The following is a 16,145-nucleotide window of genomic DNA, read 5'->3' as shown; positions in this document are numbered from 1 at the left end:
TAATGTCATTTAATTTAACTCAACGTTCGTAGGTTGGCCATCTATCTGTAAATCACGTCATGCAACATGCACGATGAAAAAATCGTGCAAAATGTTCTATAGGATCTATTGTTGAATCTATTGCTACCAAATTTGGCAGGTAGTAACTTCTTGGGTAACAGGTGCTCACTAAAAAAGAGATTTTTGAAAAAATTAATGACAGTTTTTTACTTAAAAATTAATAGAATTTTTATTATCTTTCCCCTCTATGGCTTCGAAGTAAATTATTCTTTCATTAGAGAAAGACATTTCTACAATATTTTAAAATTGAAGAAATTAATTTTTCAGTTTACCATTTTTATTTCCATCTACAGTTAATTTACCAGTTTTATTTCTATTCATTTTTTTCGCTAATTTTAATAATTTTTTAAATGTTCTTAAGTTCATATTTAATATCATCGCACGATGTATTTAAATTATAAATAAAATGTAATTAAATTAAAATATAAATCAATAAATTATAAATAATAAATCATCATAAGGTATTCCCGTACTAAATAATATTAAATGCAGTAACTAAAATAATAAAAATTATTGTAATAAAATACAGCATATTTTTTTTTTTTTTAAATTAGTGTACAAATATAAAGTTGATATGACTGACAAGATTTTTTTTCACTTCTCCTTTGTGTTATAAAAAATGTTTTTATGCAATAATAATATGAAGTTATTAAGAAAAAGTATTAAAATATTAATTCATTTTAATTAAAAATGCAATTAAAATTTTGCATAATCATTTCTTGTTGAGCATCAACTACGAAGTATTAAATGCCTGCCAAATTTGGTATCTTTAAATCAAACGGTTTGCCCTGTTTAGCGTTTTCAGAGATTTTTCCATCATGCATGTTGCATATTGCAATTTACAGAAAGTTTACCAAGCTATAAACATTATAACATTAAAAAAATAATATTTCGGTGTAATATTTTTTTCAGTTTTATTGAGAAATTGTTTTACATCTAGTTTTTAATTGCAATTCTGAATTTTTAGCTAGTCATTACATTTTTTACAATCGAATATTTTCTCGATAATTATATTAATTTATAACGCACTATTGAAATTATTTCATAAGAATTCCAATAAATTTTACTTAAAAAATCAGGGGGAATCATATAGGGGAAATTTTAATTCTAATATTGTTTTAAGATTTTCAAATTTATCAAGACTTTAATATCAAATAAATAAAAATTCACCAGGTATTGAAGTTTAAAAATTTTTAATGAACTATGTGTAAATTGTATGAATTAATAAACTATATACGTAAATACGAAATAGTTACGAATAGAATAGAATACGAAATAGTTTTTACAATATGTTAAAGGCATATTTAGTTCATTTGTTGGTTGATTCTTAGTTTCTTAAAATAAAAGTATAAAATGGAAAAAAAAAAAAATTAAAAAATTGAGGAAGGAGAACCAAAACCATTATAAAATGATGCAAATAAGAAACATGTACCTGTGTCTCAGATGCCTTGACTGAATCTTCTCCCTTTTTGAAAAAAGGACAAAATGTGGCAAAAATGACACAAGACATCCTCTTTCGCAAGTAGTCAACATTTGACTTGATTTGACCTATTCACATCCATTTTCCAAGCTATATTAGACACACTGAAAACGGATATTTTAAGTAATTCCGTAGTTTTATATCACTCTCAAACAGCGATGACGACATCGGAACTGGTATTCCAAAATCCTCATTTCCGCATTCACACAGCAGCTGTGCTCATTTAATTTACGAGAAAAAAAAAATCGGAATAATCCGTTAGTAATTGAAAATTAATGTGATTTCTTAAAATGTTGATTTTTTTCAATGCTATCATCAAGATTCCCATTTTACTTTCTCGGGCACGAAGGTACTGTAATCGTCAAAAAATTAGAACTCGGGATTTTGGTAAGTCTCCTAGAGACTGAAAAAAAAAAAAAAACATTTTTCGGATTGTAATCTGTTTATCATGATAACCCTAAAACGCTTTGACGATGAGTGTGAGGGAAACATTTTTGGTCTTATCAAAATTATAAAATTATATCAAATTTTGAACGAAATCTAGACAGAAGAATATAAGTTAACAAGATATTTACAAAACGTAAAAAGCTAGATGGATAAACTTTGATCTTACAGATTAGCATCTAAAGAGTAAGTCTGTATCAAATTTTGAACCAAATCCACAGTATGTAATGTTTGAAAGGGGCTGAACGTTTGTCAGTGTAAACTTCCACAGCATGTAAATAATAAGAACGTAATGATTCAATTAAGCGAAATGCAAAATATGTTCTTGTTATTAAAATTGCATTTACATATCAAATTTTTATTTCAATTGGTTGGAAAAAAAGAGGTCTTTGAAATGCACATTAGATATTCTTCCATATATAATGAAGCATAAAACTCTTAGGTGAGGGACACAGAAAATAAAAATCTGAGCACTCGTGGCTTCAGTTTTGTCCAATATTCCCAATTAAATGTGGGGGGGGAGGGGAAAGAAGGATAACTTCTTTATTGGAGAATATTCAAGAAAGGTTCGTGATACCACTCCTCCTGATATGAGTGATTTTACTTTATGAAATTCACATAATGTGGAATATAATCATGTATACATGTGCAATAAAAAATCTATTCTTTAATATATAAAGAGTTTAGTAAAAATTCATGAGTTTTCTTTAATTTAAAAATACACGTAAAAAATAAATGCAAACGCAAAGTTCATGTTGTTTGAAAGAAAATTTAATGCTCTCTCTCCCTTTTGCATTCATTCTTCGTATTAACACTTTCAAGCAGAGTCAGATTTTACACAGAAAATGTAAACAACTGCCGAGAAGCCTCGCAGCATTAGGGAATATCGCAATTTCGACATTTTCTGAGTGCATTAATATTTTATATTTCATTTAATCTACAAGGGCCGTGAACTCAGAATGATTCAAATTAAAATTAAATATCGTTTAAACATCAGAATATTATTCTACATTTTTAACTATTCTCTTATACACGTTTTATACTATTTTTTTAAAAATAAACTCAAAATAAAACGTCGTTTTATAATTTAAAAATATCGTATGATAGAATACTGTTTAAATTATATTCAAAACTTTTATAATTTTCTAATTCGTTTAAAATTGCTTTTAAATTCTTATCTTGATTTTTTTTAAAAGCGAATACTGAAACTGAAACTCTGGAAAGGAATCCGTGATTAAAAGCTTTGTCAGTTAATCAGAATTTGTTTCATAAATTGCTTTTATAAAGTATTAGAATCAATTAAAAATATCTGATGTAAAATGTTAAAGTATGTGTGTGGGCGAAGGAAAGGGAGGGACTTCGAAATTTCCCTTAGTCCTTAGAAGGCTTGACTTAATCCAACTCATTAAGAGTCCGATTTTTTTAGCGTACTCGTGAGATATATACTGTTTACGGAGAAGGAGCAATGCATCAAAGTACATTTCCTGATGGTTTTCCGGAGTTAAGAAAAGGAAAATGATCGAACAAACTTTTTCATGAAAGAATCAGAAGTACTTTCAAATAAGTTTTAAAAAATCTTAATGCGTTATTTCTCATCTCATCAAAAGAATAATCATAGAATATGTTTGTTTTTTTTTCCCCTCTCATTTTAAGTTATTACAGAAAACATTCTATTTGTAATCAAAAGAATGCGCAGAAAGTACAAAGTCAAAATCTAGGAATTCAAACCTTACTTATCAAAAATAAAATTATAAATCTTGTTCAACCAGAAGGAATGGTGTCCATGAAAGTTTCTTCCACATTTTGTTATAAAGATGTCCTCCCCATCCCCCACGCAAAAAATTGGAGACCTTGGAAAAGACCGTGAATGCCACGAATGCTCAGATTTTTATTTCTTGAGTCACACACAAGAAGGTTTTATGCTTGTAATATACTAAAGAATCTATCCGCATATTCGCTTTTGATTGGTTGTGGATCTATATCTTGGATAATACAGAAAACCGAGTATGTATTTTAAACTCATTATTTTCGATCGATAAAAATCAAAATTTGATACAGAACTACAATTTCAGTTAAAAAAATCACTTACAAAATTTTATATGTATGGAAAGGTACGGATTGACAGACAGTCAATACTTTAATAGATTTGTTTCAATCAACTGTTGTTGTTGTTTTTTTCAATTAGATATTGATCTATATTTTAGATAGAAATCTGTAGTTCGTTGTATTTTGAGGCGATTCTATTCATCTGCGCTCAGATAATAAGCTAGCCTAAATTTTTGTAGACGGATTTCATGAAAAATTTGATAGAAGTGTACTAATTTGCTGTGGAGATCACATATCAAATTTCATAATTATAGTGTTCACAGACAAACATACATAATTTCGAAATTAAGTTTTTTAGATACAGAGAGGTCTGAAACATGGAAATCTTAGGTTTGAATTTTTCGACGATAATAATATTTTCTTTTCGCATTTGATAAAGTAAATAAATAACTAAATAACTAAATAAATGGGCATTACTTCATTTGCTGGAACGCTTTCATTTGAAGTTTTCTGTATATTGTAAATTGGGTTACTTCTTACTATAATCTAAGATAATTATTTTAAAATTTTTGTTTGATTCTTCTCAATACAAAAATAATCCTTATATGTCTATAGTGTTTATGATAATTCTTATTGTTCCAATTTATCTTCTTATAGGATCTGAAATTTACCGCAAAGAACAAAGAGAAACGGCTTTTGAAGAGAATCAAAAACGTTTGCAAAATTCATTGGAATCGAAGCAACAAAGAAAACAAACTGCTCAAAGAGAAAGTATTCGCAAGCAAATGGAAGTGAGTTGTATTCTTTTTACAGATATGCATAAAAATATGCTCTTTTTTATAAATTATCATGAAAAATTAATTTCTTAATACATATTTCATTAAAAAAATTTAATTAGAGAAATTTTATTTGAAAGCACATTATTTTCAAAATTATTTTGCTAAAAAATATTTGAGAAATATACTGATTTTAAAATAACATGTAGTTTTGATTATATTTTGCACTGTTCTGCTCAGTGATTCATATTGGCAATAATGCATTTTTCAATTCATTTTAAAAGTCTCAATAATTTATTTTTTAAAATGATTCATTTTCTATGTCTTTGGCTTGAAATTTTTTTTCTTGTTATTTAATTAATTGATTATAAAAAAAATTCAGATTTAAAATGATGCTCTCTGTGTTCTTTACATTCATTTATATAGATTTATATAATTTTTGTTGAGGAAAATGCAATATGAAGTTATATTATTCAAAGGAATTTAAATATAATACTTTGAAACATTAGATGTTTTAAATATAGAAATCGAAAGAAAAATATAATGATATTTCAAACATATCCTTGAAATATTCAAATATTTATCTTCCAACTGGTATTTGAAGTACAGCGTTGAAATAAAGTTAAAAGTGCACCAACTGTTTGTTTTTACAGGTTTTACAATGTAACTGTCTGTTATCATGTAAAACAAGGTATTTATTTTTTAACATTTTTTTAAAAATTTTCAAACCCTCTACAGGGCAGACAGTTGGGACTTAATTTTGACTCATAGTCACTTCTTCAGTGTAAATATACAATAAGAAAAGGGGTTAAGGGTCAAAATTTCAGTTAGATTTGTAATTAAAATTAAATCATAATTTTAACATATTTCAATAATTTCAGAACGTATTGTACAGAAACCCTTATTATATCACTTAAAAAAAAAAAAAATTTAAAGTTTTTCAATAAGTCAATGTTATTTTCATACATTTTTTCCCGTTAGATTTAATAAATCTTTAACAATATTTATTGAATTCAATGTTTCCTTTTTTATTTGTTATCAAAATGCTTTCTTTTTCCAATTTTTAATACTTTTAGGTAGAAGAACTAGAACGTCAGATCATCGAAAGGGAAAAAATGCGAGAAAATCAGAAAGCTGCAGCAGATATTAAAAGAAAACAAGAGCAGTTAAAGGCCAATGTGATTGCTCAAAAAAGGTATTTTAGTAATACATATAAACTTATATTTTAGATGAATTAATGCATTTAATAGCGAATGAGAAAGATTTTCATTTGAAATGATTTTATTATATGTAAAGCATCTTTACTACAACGTTGTAATTCCAACGCTAATTTTTTTTTTATCAAAAAAAGTTAATTTATTTTAATTATTGGACCAAAAGGAAAGAAGATTGGAGTTTTTACAAAACTAAAGAACTTGGTTGAAAGTACTCATTGTCTTTGAAATAAGAATCAAAATCTAAAATTGGGAAATTTTAGGTTTAATTCTATATTATTATATTTTGTTAATTTTGTTATGAAATGAACGTTTTTGGATGTTATATTTTAAAAGAATTTTAATTGAGAAAGCTGAATGTTCCCTTTTCAAACAGGTTAACAAACTTATTTGCATTAGATTCAAAATATAACATTCCAAAAATTAGAATACAATCTTTTAAGTAAACAAGTGAAAGTCAAAGATAGTGCTCATGAATTTTATCAAAATGTACACATTATGATATGACATTTTAAACAAATAAGTAAATTCTGATTAAAGTAAAAATAAGTTTAAAAAAATTAACTGCATAAAAAGAGAGTAAACAAAAAAGTTGACCTTCTTTTTGTTTATTTGTAAGGCAGTATCAAGAAAAAAATATTGATAAGGACACGGAAACATTGAAGAAAGAGAATATATATCATTCGTATTCGGAAATTAAATAACAGCTCGTTTTGGCTAAAGATAACGAAAAATTTCCCAAGAATCAACTCGTACTCCCGTGTGTAAACACCAGCAGCGGTAGCACAAGTCAAAATGTTTGCGCAATGAGATGATTTCTAGAAAGCGAAAGATTTCACAAGATCGGATGGCAATAGAAGCGACTGGTTTCTTTGAAAAAAACATTTAGAACAATAAACGTTCTTGACAGATGATTATACTAATGATACAAATATTCGTTAATATAATGTAATTCTATATCATTAAAATTCCTTTCATGAATTGTTTCGAATAGTTTAATATCATTTTCGAAAATCTAACTATAGCTCCCAAGATTTTAAATTTTAATAAAATTTGTTATTGAATATTCAATGATACGAAATTATACATTAAGTATATTTTTATTATATGGCATAAGTAAAATTCTATATCTTACCAAAACTTTAAAAATCACTCAGTTTAAATTACTATACAAGAGCAAAAGTTATTATACTATACTTAATTATTATACAAGAGCAAAAGTTACTATACTATACTTAATTACTATACAAGAGCAAAGATCTTTAGGTAATTTAAATCTCGGGAATTTTGTTTCTCCTCTTCTGTTTTTAAAAATCAGATATATATTCTTTATTGATTTTAATTTAATGTCTAAATAAGTAGTTTCTAAAATAGATATCATAACAAACTGATACAGCAAAACCTTTATTACCAGCTCATTTAAAAAAAAAAATAGCAAAATTTAATTTGCTATTTGTATTTGAATTTGAAAAGCTAAAAAATTATAAAGCCTTTTTTTAATTCAATCTAAATTGTTTTTCTTAATATAATTGGATATTTTTTAAACATAAAACATAATATTCAACCAAAAAAACCAAATTTAAGAGAAATTATTTTTAAAAAATCTATAGAAAGGCTTGAAAAAAGAAAATATGCTTATATGTAGTTTTTAATATAAATAAGCTCGATAACAGTCATTGCAAATAAAATGGAACCACATAATTAAATTAGACTAGAAATACCTAAAAGAAGAAAAAAAACCCTGAACTTTTAAGCTATTTCTTATATGATAATCTGGTCCCAAATATCTTATAACTTTAAACGAGTAATTCTTATAGATATATATAAATTTATTATTTCGTATGTATCGGAAATGGTTCTAATGATTTGGATCAAATTTTATATTTAGATAAGATTTTGCTTTTTAAGTTTGTCTATTTAGGTGTCTTTCCTTAAAAAAAAAAAAAAAAAAAAAAAAACGGATTTTACATACACACATGCACATACACAAACACACCCCATTTTTTTTATAATTAACTATTAGAGTCTTTTTCTATCTACTCTCCTGCTGACAATGCCATTTTCTGCCATCCCGTTCCCGATTCCACCATGGTAAAACAGAGTGAAAGTTCAAAAACATAAGTAATGATAGATAAACTGCAAAATGAATACTATAATATAGCCAAGTGTTTGGCATAACATTAAACTAAGTGCATTCATGATTTTTTTTTTTTTTTTTATCTAAACAACCAATTCATATGTAGGTTAGATTGAAAAATATTCATATGTAATCAGTATGTGATTCCTATCTAAATATTTTCTGCGAAAAAACACAATTTTATCAACATTAACAACAACAAAAAAAAAAAAATTGTTGCCGAGCGAAGCTTGGTCTTCCACATATTCAAGGACTAGAATGTCAAATTGGTTATTTGTTTGAAATTCAACCATCGAGTTTTGCAATGTAAATACCTTGTCAAATAAATCACTTCCTTACTTACTTTTTGCAGAAAACAATTGCAACAGTTTTCAGATAAGATTCCTCCAACCAGGAAAAGTGGCCACATCACGGTCAGTTTCACTCCTCGAGAGTTCCCCACAGCAGCCAGAGAATCGCAAGAAGCTGAAGAAAGGGAGGTAATTGCGTACTTCCATCGATAGCGTAATCTGAGTCATTAATAAGACTTTGTTCTATTCACTATACAATGCATTCATTAATCCAGCCAAGACACTCATAATGTGCATATTTTATGCACATTTCATGCGTTGTAAACAAATATATTATTTTTTTATCCATCAGCCTTTATTTATAAGATATGACAATAGCGTCATTTACATCAATACATTAAATTAATCTTAAGGTATGGAAGTAAAAAAAATTAAAAACTTTTATAAAGCATCTTATTTAGTAAAAAAACTATAAATTTAGGCATGATTAAAAATTAAAGATGAGAAGAATTAAATGAAATGAAAAAGATATTTTGTTCTATTTGGAAAACTTTATTATTTGACAATCTTCATCAAGGGTGTCAGATTCAAAGGCTACTATGAGCTAAAGTTTCTAACAAAAACTACATTTCAACTTATATATATATATGTGTGTAATGATATTTTAAACTCTGATTTCAATTCTAATTAATTTACAAAGTTTTATCTTAATTTAGCCCATAGTAAGTTCATTCTAAAATATTCTCTTATTTCGCGATCCAATTCCACTGTTTCTACTTTATTAATTTTAGAGAAGCTTTGTAAAATTGCACATTCGGCTAAAAATCTCACATTCCCATGCTCTGCGTGACGGGATAAAAAAATGTTCAGTAAGTACATTCCTTTTAAAAGATCCCTGTATTTCCCTTACTTGTGATTCCCATGTGTCAGAATCAGAAATCCCTTCAGAATCTTAATAATATATTAGCACTGTAAAAAAATATTTTTCCTATCCATATCTCATGTTATATAAGAAGAGGGATAATTTATTTCGCTCCTTCTTCCCGACTTCTGCTTTTGTGCCGCACTGTGCCTGCCACCCGGAAGAGAATAAAACGAACTTAAAAATATAAACACACACACACATACATAAATGGTTTACTTTGAAAACTCTGTATAACCAGTGGGAGTGGTTTCTAAAACTCTGTAATGAAAATGTTAACTGCCCCCCCCCCTCAACACATTTGCATAAAATTGTGAATCTTGGGCAAAACAATTAAAAGCGCAAGATTTTCCTTTTTTGGAGTCTTGCATATAATAAATAATTTTGCGCTTCTAACCGAGTAAGCCTTTTGATGCCTCCCCCCCCCCTCGACCGATTGAAACGTGAGTTCCAATTTTAGTAACAAGATCAAAGAGCTAAATTTCATTTATTTAAGTCGTTGTGTTTCTATGTAATTGTCGCTTTTACATGTACACGAAAGTACAGATCGACAGGCGATCAGCTGTGACATATTTCATTCAAAATTTGATAAGGATCTACATTTTGCATATCAAAAGATGAAAACAATTTAATGGTTCATTTTCCAGTGTTTTCAAACCTGCTGGCATATGCTTCTTCAAGCACTCCAAATTTCAATGAATTTTAGCTTCAAGCTAAAACAGTATTAGACATAGATTAATTCCAAGGATATATCTTTAAGTAATGATTCCATATTTACAAAGACAATCGAAGAAAACAAAACAAGTTTTTTTCTTCTAAGAATTTAAAATCCATAAACAATACTTCTAAGATTTATTTATTTTTTCAATTAACGAGAAATTTTTTTTTCTTCTTAGTTGTAAATATATGTAATTCAAAACTTTAAAAAATTAAGCTCTACGAAATGTTTATTTATGAAATGAATACATCTGGCTAACTAATAGTTCATGAACAATATTTCTTTCTCCAGCATATGTGTTCTTAGACCACTGTTCTCTTCTCCAGTGGTTTTGCTTGATCTCTTAGAAGCAAGGCTATTTTTTGCAGCCCTTCTCCCATGCTGAACAAGGAGAAAGTTAACCATTTTTAAGTTCGCACAAATAGTGTTGATGTAAATAAACTTCAATCATTTCCCTTGCTAAAGTAATCTTATGAATCATATGCCTTTATTCCTCACAAGATTAACTCTTGTTTAAAAACAGATATCAATATACTTTATTTTTTGTCTTATCTTTTCGAGTTTAATTTTTCTTTGCAATGTGTGTTATGGAAGTGGTTTTATAAGAAACGGAACAAATAAAGCGAAACAAAACAAGAGCAATTTTAGGAAAGAAAACAGAAATTAACTTAAGAATAACAATGAAGGGCAGAGGGACGCTGAAAAAAAGAACTGAATGAGCGAGTATCCGTCTTGTATCGAATAATGTACAGCCTTCTTCACCACAACAGAGAGATTTTTTTTTAATTATAAAACATTTTTTTTTAACAAAGTCCGCATTTCAAGTATCGCTACTTTACTTTCAATCCTCATTAAATCCGATGGAATAATGACTAGTTTTCATATGTAAAATGTATTTAGAGGATATGGTACATAAATTATATTTTTGTATGTTTTCACATCTCATTGTTTGACTTAATTTGGAAAGGTGCAACTATGAATCTTAAATATGAAGCACACTGAAATAAGTTGATTTGTGAAAAACAAATTGAAGTGTCTGTAATTTTTCGCAGTGGCTGGATAAACAAATGGCAGCCAGCGCGAGTCTCAAATTAGATTTGAGTGATTTGTCCCCGCATGAAAGAAATCCACAATGGTTGAAATCGAAAGCCGAGTAAGTATTTTGTAGCTTCATTCTTTTATATTTAACAAAATTACTAACAGAACATTTAAAAGAATAAGTAAAGTAAAATTGCCTAGATAATTTTTACTTGCAAGTATAACCAGATGCATTCAAAAAATTGAATAGATTAACAGGTCAACTATAAATCGTTCTTCAATATGAATTTAACTTCATCAGAATGCTTCAATCAGAACTTAGTTTTATTCCTTTTGGAATGGAAACAAATGGCCAATGAATTCTTAAAGAATGAACTTTTGTAAAAAAAAATTACAATTTTATGTACAAGAAAAAAATTATACCTCAGCAACGAGCTAGTAGAAGCAGAAATGTGGCTCAGGAAATCCGTGATTTTCTGATCTGTTTCATGTGTGATGCCCTCATGTATGGGCGATTTAGAGGACAATCAAAATTACTATTTCTCATTTAGTTATAAAATGGAACAACAATCTGACAAATCCTATCAACAACACTAGCTTACGTTTCTGATCCAATCATGGTATCGCCTACAAGTGAAAGACAGATATTGTAGATGGGCCATTAAAGTTTGAAGAAAATGAATCCAGAACGATCATAAAAAAAAAATTATCGCGCTTTTGACCATCTTATAAATAATTGTAGCTAATTAAGATACATCCGATATTCTTAAAAATAATTTATATTAAATGCAATAATCATACTACAGAATAATATATTTATATTAAATTTTCAGATTCTCATTTTTATTTCATTCTTCCGTCTGCTTATGCCTTTCAGATATTTTAATGATTTTTTTTAGATCCATGTTTAAAAAGGGAGATTTCAGGTCTGCTGTAAATGCGTATACTTTGGCGATTCGAATGTGTCCTAATTTACATAGGTAAACAAGTGAAATATAACATATTTTCCAAATAATTACTCTGAAAATGCTCATTTTCAGATTATTTTTTTATATAAAAAAGGAATAACGTAATTTTTTTTAATTATTGCACATAATTTGAACTTCAAAACATGAATTTCCTTTGCAGCCTGCACTTAGGACGTTCAGCTTGCCATCTTAATCTTCGCAATTTGCACAAAGCCGTTGAAGATTCTTCGAAGGTAAGGGCCTGATCAATTATATTATCATTATTAAATAATGTGTAAAATTAAATAAATTTGATTAATTAAAACTTTTTTCTTTACTTAATCAAATTATACGATTGCTATAAGATGAAACAAAAGTAATTTATACGATCCCTCATCAACTCAAGAAATCGAGTGCTGCAAGACGAGAAGAAACATGTACATTCAAAAAAGTGTATTTGGCAAAAGCTTTTGATTTCCATGACAGATGTTAAAAATCTAATATTTAACAGTTAATTTTCATCAAATTAGATTCAAAACAAAATAAAGTGAAATAAAAATTGAGTAATATGTGTATCCCTTGAATATATATCAAATTGAAATGTTAGGGGAGAAAAAAGAAGAAATCTGGATGAATTTCAATCCAATAAGGTGAAAATGATCTGCATGCATTTTTCTATATATCAGAGACAAAATCATAATTTTGTCATGAATAATGTGATCTAACTCAATTTAAAGGAGAAAATTTTACTGCTCCAGAGTTCCTTTTAAGTACACATCTTCAAATGTCAACTCTCCCCACCCTCTAACACACAGCAGGGTCAGTTTATTAAATAGGCAATTGCTTAGGAAGGGGGGGGCGATATTTATTTATTTAACTTTATTCTTTTATGGTTGTGCAGTCAAACTTATTCATGAAAATCAAGAATTGTTTAAATCAGACCTGGAATATTATTTTAGTAACTTTCCTGATTAATTAACATCTGAAAGTTTTATGTTATGCTATATTTTTATTTCAAATATATATATATATATGAAGATTTATAATTTTTTAAAAAAAAGTTCGATTCTATTTTTAAATACTTAAATTGTGTTAATATTGTTACTATAATTTCTTAATTGCTCAAAATTTCAGTTCTGTGTGCGTTTTATGTAGTATACTGAAATCATCCTTTTAGAAAGTGTTTTGTAACTAGGCATCTTTGATTTGATTCAAATGACGGAATCGTCCGACTTTTTAATTTTAAACAAGAAAAATTTACAACTCGAACTATTTATGTAAAATTAAAGTCGTCAAAAAATTTGGTTTCAAAAGGGGAGTCCTAAGATTTGCATTACTTAAGAGCCCCTAAAATGTTAATCTAGCCCATCTCCTCCACATACACACACTACAAAGGGGTGTAGATGTAGACATTACAAAAGTCTAGGTAAATGTTAGTCCATATCATTAAATATGCAGTATGAAAAAATAATTCAGAAGTCAGCTATGAAAATAGAATTTTATAAATAATTGAAAAGTAATCTATTTGTGATAGACTAATAAATAGCAAATGTATTCGAATATTATGTTATCTAGATTACAAAATAACATAAGATTAGATACTGATAATCTTCAATATAGTCTTATTTGAAGCAAATGAGTAATGAAAACATTTTTTCAATATCTAATTTTAAAAAATGCAGTATTGGTCAGATAATGAATAAAAAATTATTTACTCTCTTCAGAGTAGCATCTTATAAAGATAGAGAACACAAAAGAAAATTATATATTTCCTGCCATTCAACCATGATGGTGAGTCACCATCAACAATTTGAAGTACATAGATAACTTGCTTTATAGAAAGGGAAACAAAATACAGCCATGAACTCTAACATTCAGTTGCCGATCAGGAATACTCACTAGGTATAGCTGCTTAATATTTTATGAATGCTGCAATCTATCTTGAGACTACAGAGATCAACCTAGGATTCTAGATTAGTTACTTAAACTATGTCATGTATATGAATAATTAAAATGCAAAATTAATTCAGAAAATCATCTTAACTTGAAATATTTCATTAATATCTTGTCTTCTTGCAATGGCATACCCTCCCACTTTGTTTTACAACTCATATACATATGCACTTAACATTTTCCTTAGTGATAGTATCCTAATAGAATTTTTAATTTTGCTTGTAAACTAATATAAGCTTCAAAAAATAAGATTTCAATTCCCTCTCCTCAAATCGATGAATCTGTTTTTAATTTATCATTTTACTTTTATTTCATTCACTCCATGCATAAAGAGAATACTGATTTTTAGCGAAAATTTTCCATTTCCCCTTACTAACCGAGCTTGTGATATCTCAAAAGGATACATTATATTATTTTAGGTGATGAATTTAGTAAATTCCATTGATTTGATTCAGTTAAGAGCACATTTTCAAAGACTTAAAAGGAACGTAAAATATTATCCTTTTTAACATTATTTAAATTCATATATTTCAATCTGGCATCCATACTGGAAATATATTAGATATGGGTAGGGGTCAAAATTGAAAGTAAGCTCTTCCAAGAATTTAGTTACTATATTTAAGAAATGGTTGCAACTTAACATAAAAAGTCCATCATGTTGAATGAAAAATGTAAATAAGCTCATACAATCTTTGTTGTTAATCAACAATAAATCAATCACAATCTAGAAGTTGCATCTGCATGTAGTAGAATCATGGAACCTCAAAAATTTTTGCCAAAACTACCCTGCCAATAATTTGTGAGCGACACAGAATCATATAGCAGAAATTAACCATTCACATTAAGAACGGACCAATAAAATATAAAACCATTCTGGAGGGGGAAATAAAAACTAAATAAGTTGAAACTTATGAATATTAATTTTTGTATTTAGATTTTGTTAGTAATGAAAAGACTATAATCAAAAATTCCTACATACAATTTCATATTTTAAATAATGTCTCATTCAGAGGAATCATCAATTCTAAATTAGTGTAGCAGTGGCCAGGCAGGAATATTGACTTTATGATTGTATTAACTCAGCTTAATTTGTAATATGTGGCTTGGCTGCTTTTTGCAATAAATACGAGCTAATAGATTTTTTTATGAACAAATATTGAAAACTTTTTTACACACACACACAAATCTCAATTAAAATTAGAAATGAATTAAACTTAAATATGTTAAGTCATCACAAATCTCCAAAATTTAATTTTTATTAACAATATATAATTCATGAAATAGTAGCACTGAGTTTTTATAGAAGGATTTCCTGATAAGAAAAGAAGTATTTTAATTTTTTGAATGGCTTAACTTTCAGCTTAGAAAAATTAACTCTTAAAATGAATTAATTTATTTTATCATATCTTTGAAACTTTAAGAATTCTATGGAGGTTTTAAGAAAATATAAATGATATACTTTTGTGTAATGAACATGGCAAATGAAAAAAAGACAGTTTGTTGTTCGAAGGGTAAATAATATGTTAAAATTTGTTTCTCTTTCAAAAATTTATATGAAAGATGTTTTTAAAAAAATCTGCAATTATCTTCTGAAATTTAATAGAATTAAAAGATTCTGTTAGATTCAAATTGTAAATTCTTTGAAATAAGCAAACTGAAAAAACATTTTTATCTAGGCATTGGAATTGTTGGTACCAGCAGTACCTTCAAATGCAAATGATAGAAAAGAAGCACATAAAATACGAGGAACTGCATTTCAAGCATTAGAGCTTTATGTTGAAGGTAAGTTAACTTTTTGTCTGAAAACTACAGAAAAACAATATTGATTTATAAAATAATTACGAATAATTTTAAATTTCTGACATTTTAATAATAATATTATTTCTAGGTTTGATGGATTTTGAAGCTGCATTAAAAATGGATCCAAATGATAAGGAAATAAAACAAAAAGCAGATGAAGTGAGAAATTTTATAGAAAAAGGCACTTGAATATAAAACTAATAATAGAACAAGATAACACTACAGAGTACCAATTACCTATAAGGGTAGTCAATAGCTATAGAACAGTATGGATGCTTCATCACAAATTTAAACTTTCTTAACGATTCAAGAAAGTTAAA

At 27.5% G+C, this 16,145-nt stretch overlaps 2 protein-coding genes across 5 annotated transcripts in view; one reads left to right on the top strand and one right to left on the bottom strand.

Moving 5' to 3' along the window:
• Positions 1–1,631, bottom strand: part of LOC129963168 (cytochrome b5-like) — a 16,779-nt gene extending 15,148 nt beyond the window's left edge. For all 3 annotated transcript variants that reach the window (XM_056077303.1, XM_056077304.1, XM_056077302.1), the window contains exon 1: positions 1,493–1,631. In XM_056077303.1, coding sequence (XP_055933278.1) covers positions 1,493–1,570 — 78 coding nt within the window. In that variant the 5' untranslated portion in view covers positions 1,571–1,631. The remainder of the gene's footprint in view (positions 1–1,492) is intronic.
• Positions 1–16,145, top strand: part of LOC129963166 (dynein axonemal assembly factor 4-like) — a 17,960-nt gene extending 1,815 nt beyond the window's left edge. Inside the window, exons 3-10 of one of the 2 annotated variants that reach the window (XM_056077299.1) lie at positions 4,688–4,821; positions 5,883–6,001; positions 8,510–8,636; positions 11,140–11,240; positions 12,025–12,105; positions 12,254–12,326; positions 15,702–15,807; positions 15,914–16,145. In XM_056077299.1, the coding sequence (XP_055933274.1) occupies positions 4,688–4,821; positions 5,883–6,001; positions 8,510–8,636; positions 11,140–11,240; positions 12,025–12,105; positions 12,254–12,326; positions 15,702–15,807; positions 15,914–16,014 (842 nt within the window). In that variant the 3' untranslated portion in view covers positions 16,015–16,145. The remainder of the gene's footprint in view (positions 1–4,687; positions 4,822–5,882; positions 6,002–8,509; positions 8,637–11,139; positions 11,241–12,024; positions 12,106–12,253; positions 12,327–15,701; positions 15,808–15,913) is intronic. The other variant, XM_056077300.1, reaches the window with a different exon arrangement.

The sequence above is a fragment of the Argiope bruennichi genome, chromosome 3 (genome assembly GCF_947563725.1).
Source record: "Argiope bruennichi chromosome 3, qqArgBrue1.1, whole genome shotgun sequence".
Taxonomy (NCBI): Eukaryota; Metazoa; Arthropoda; class Arachnida; order Araneae; family Araneidae; genus Argiope; species Argiope bruennichi.
This window is presented reverse-complemented; position numbering and strand designations above follow the sequence as displayed.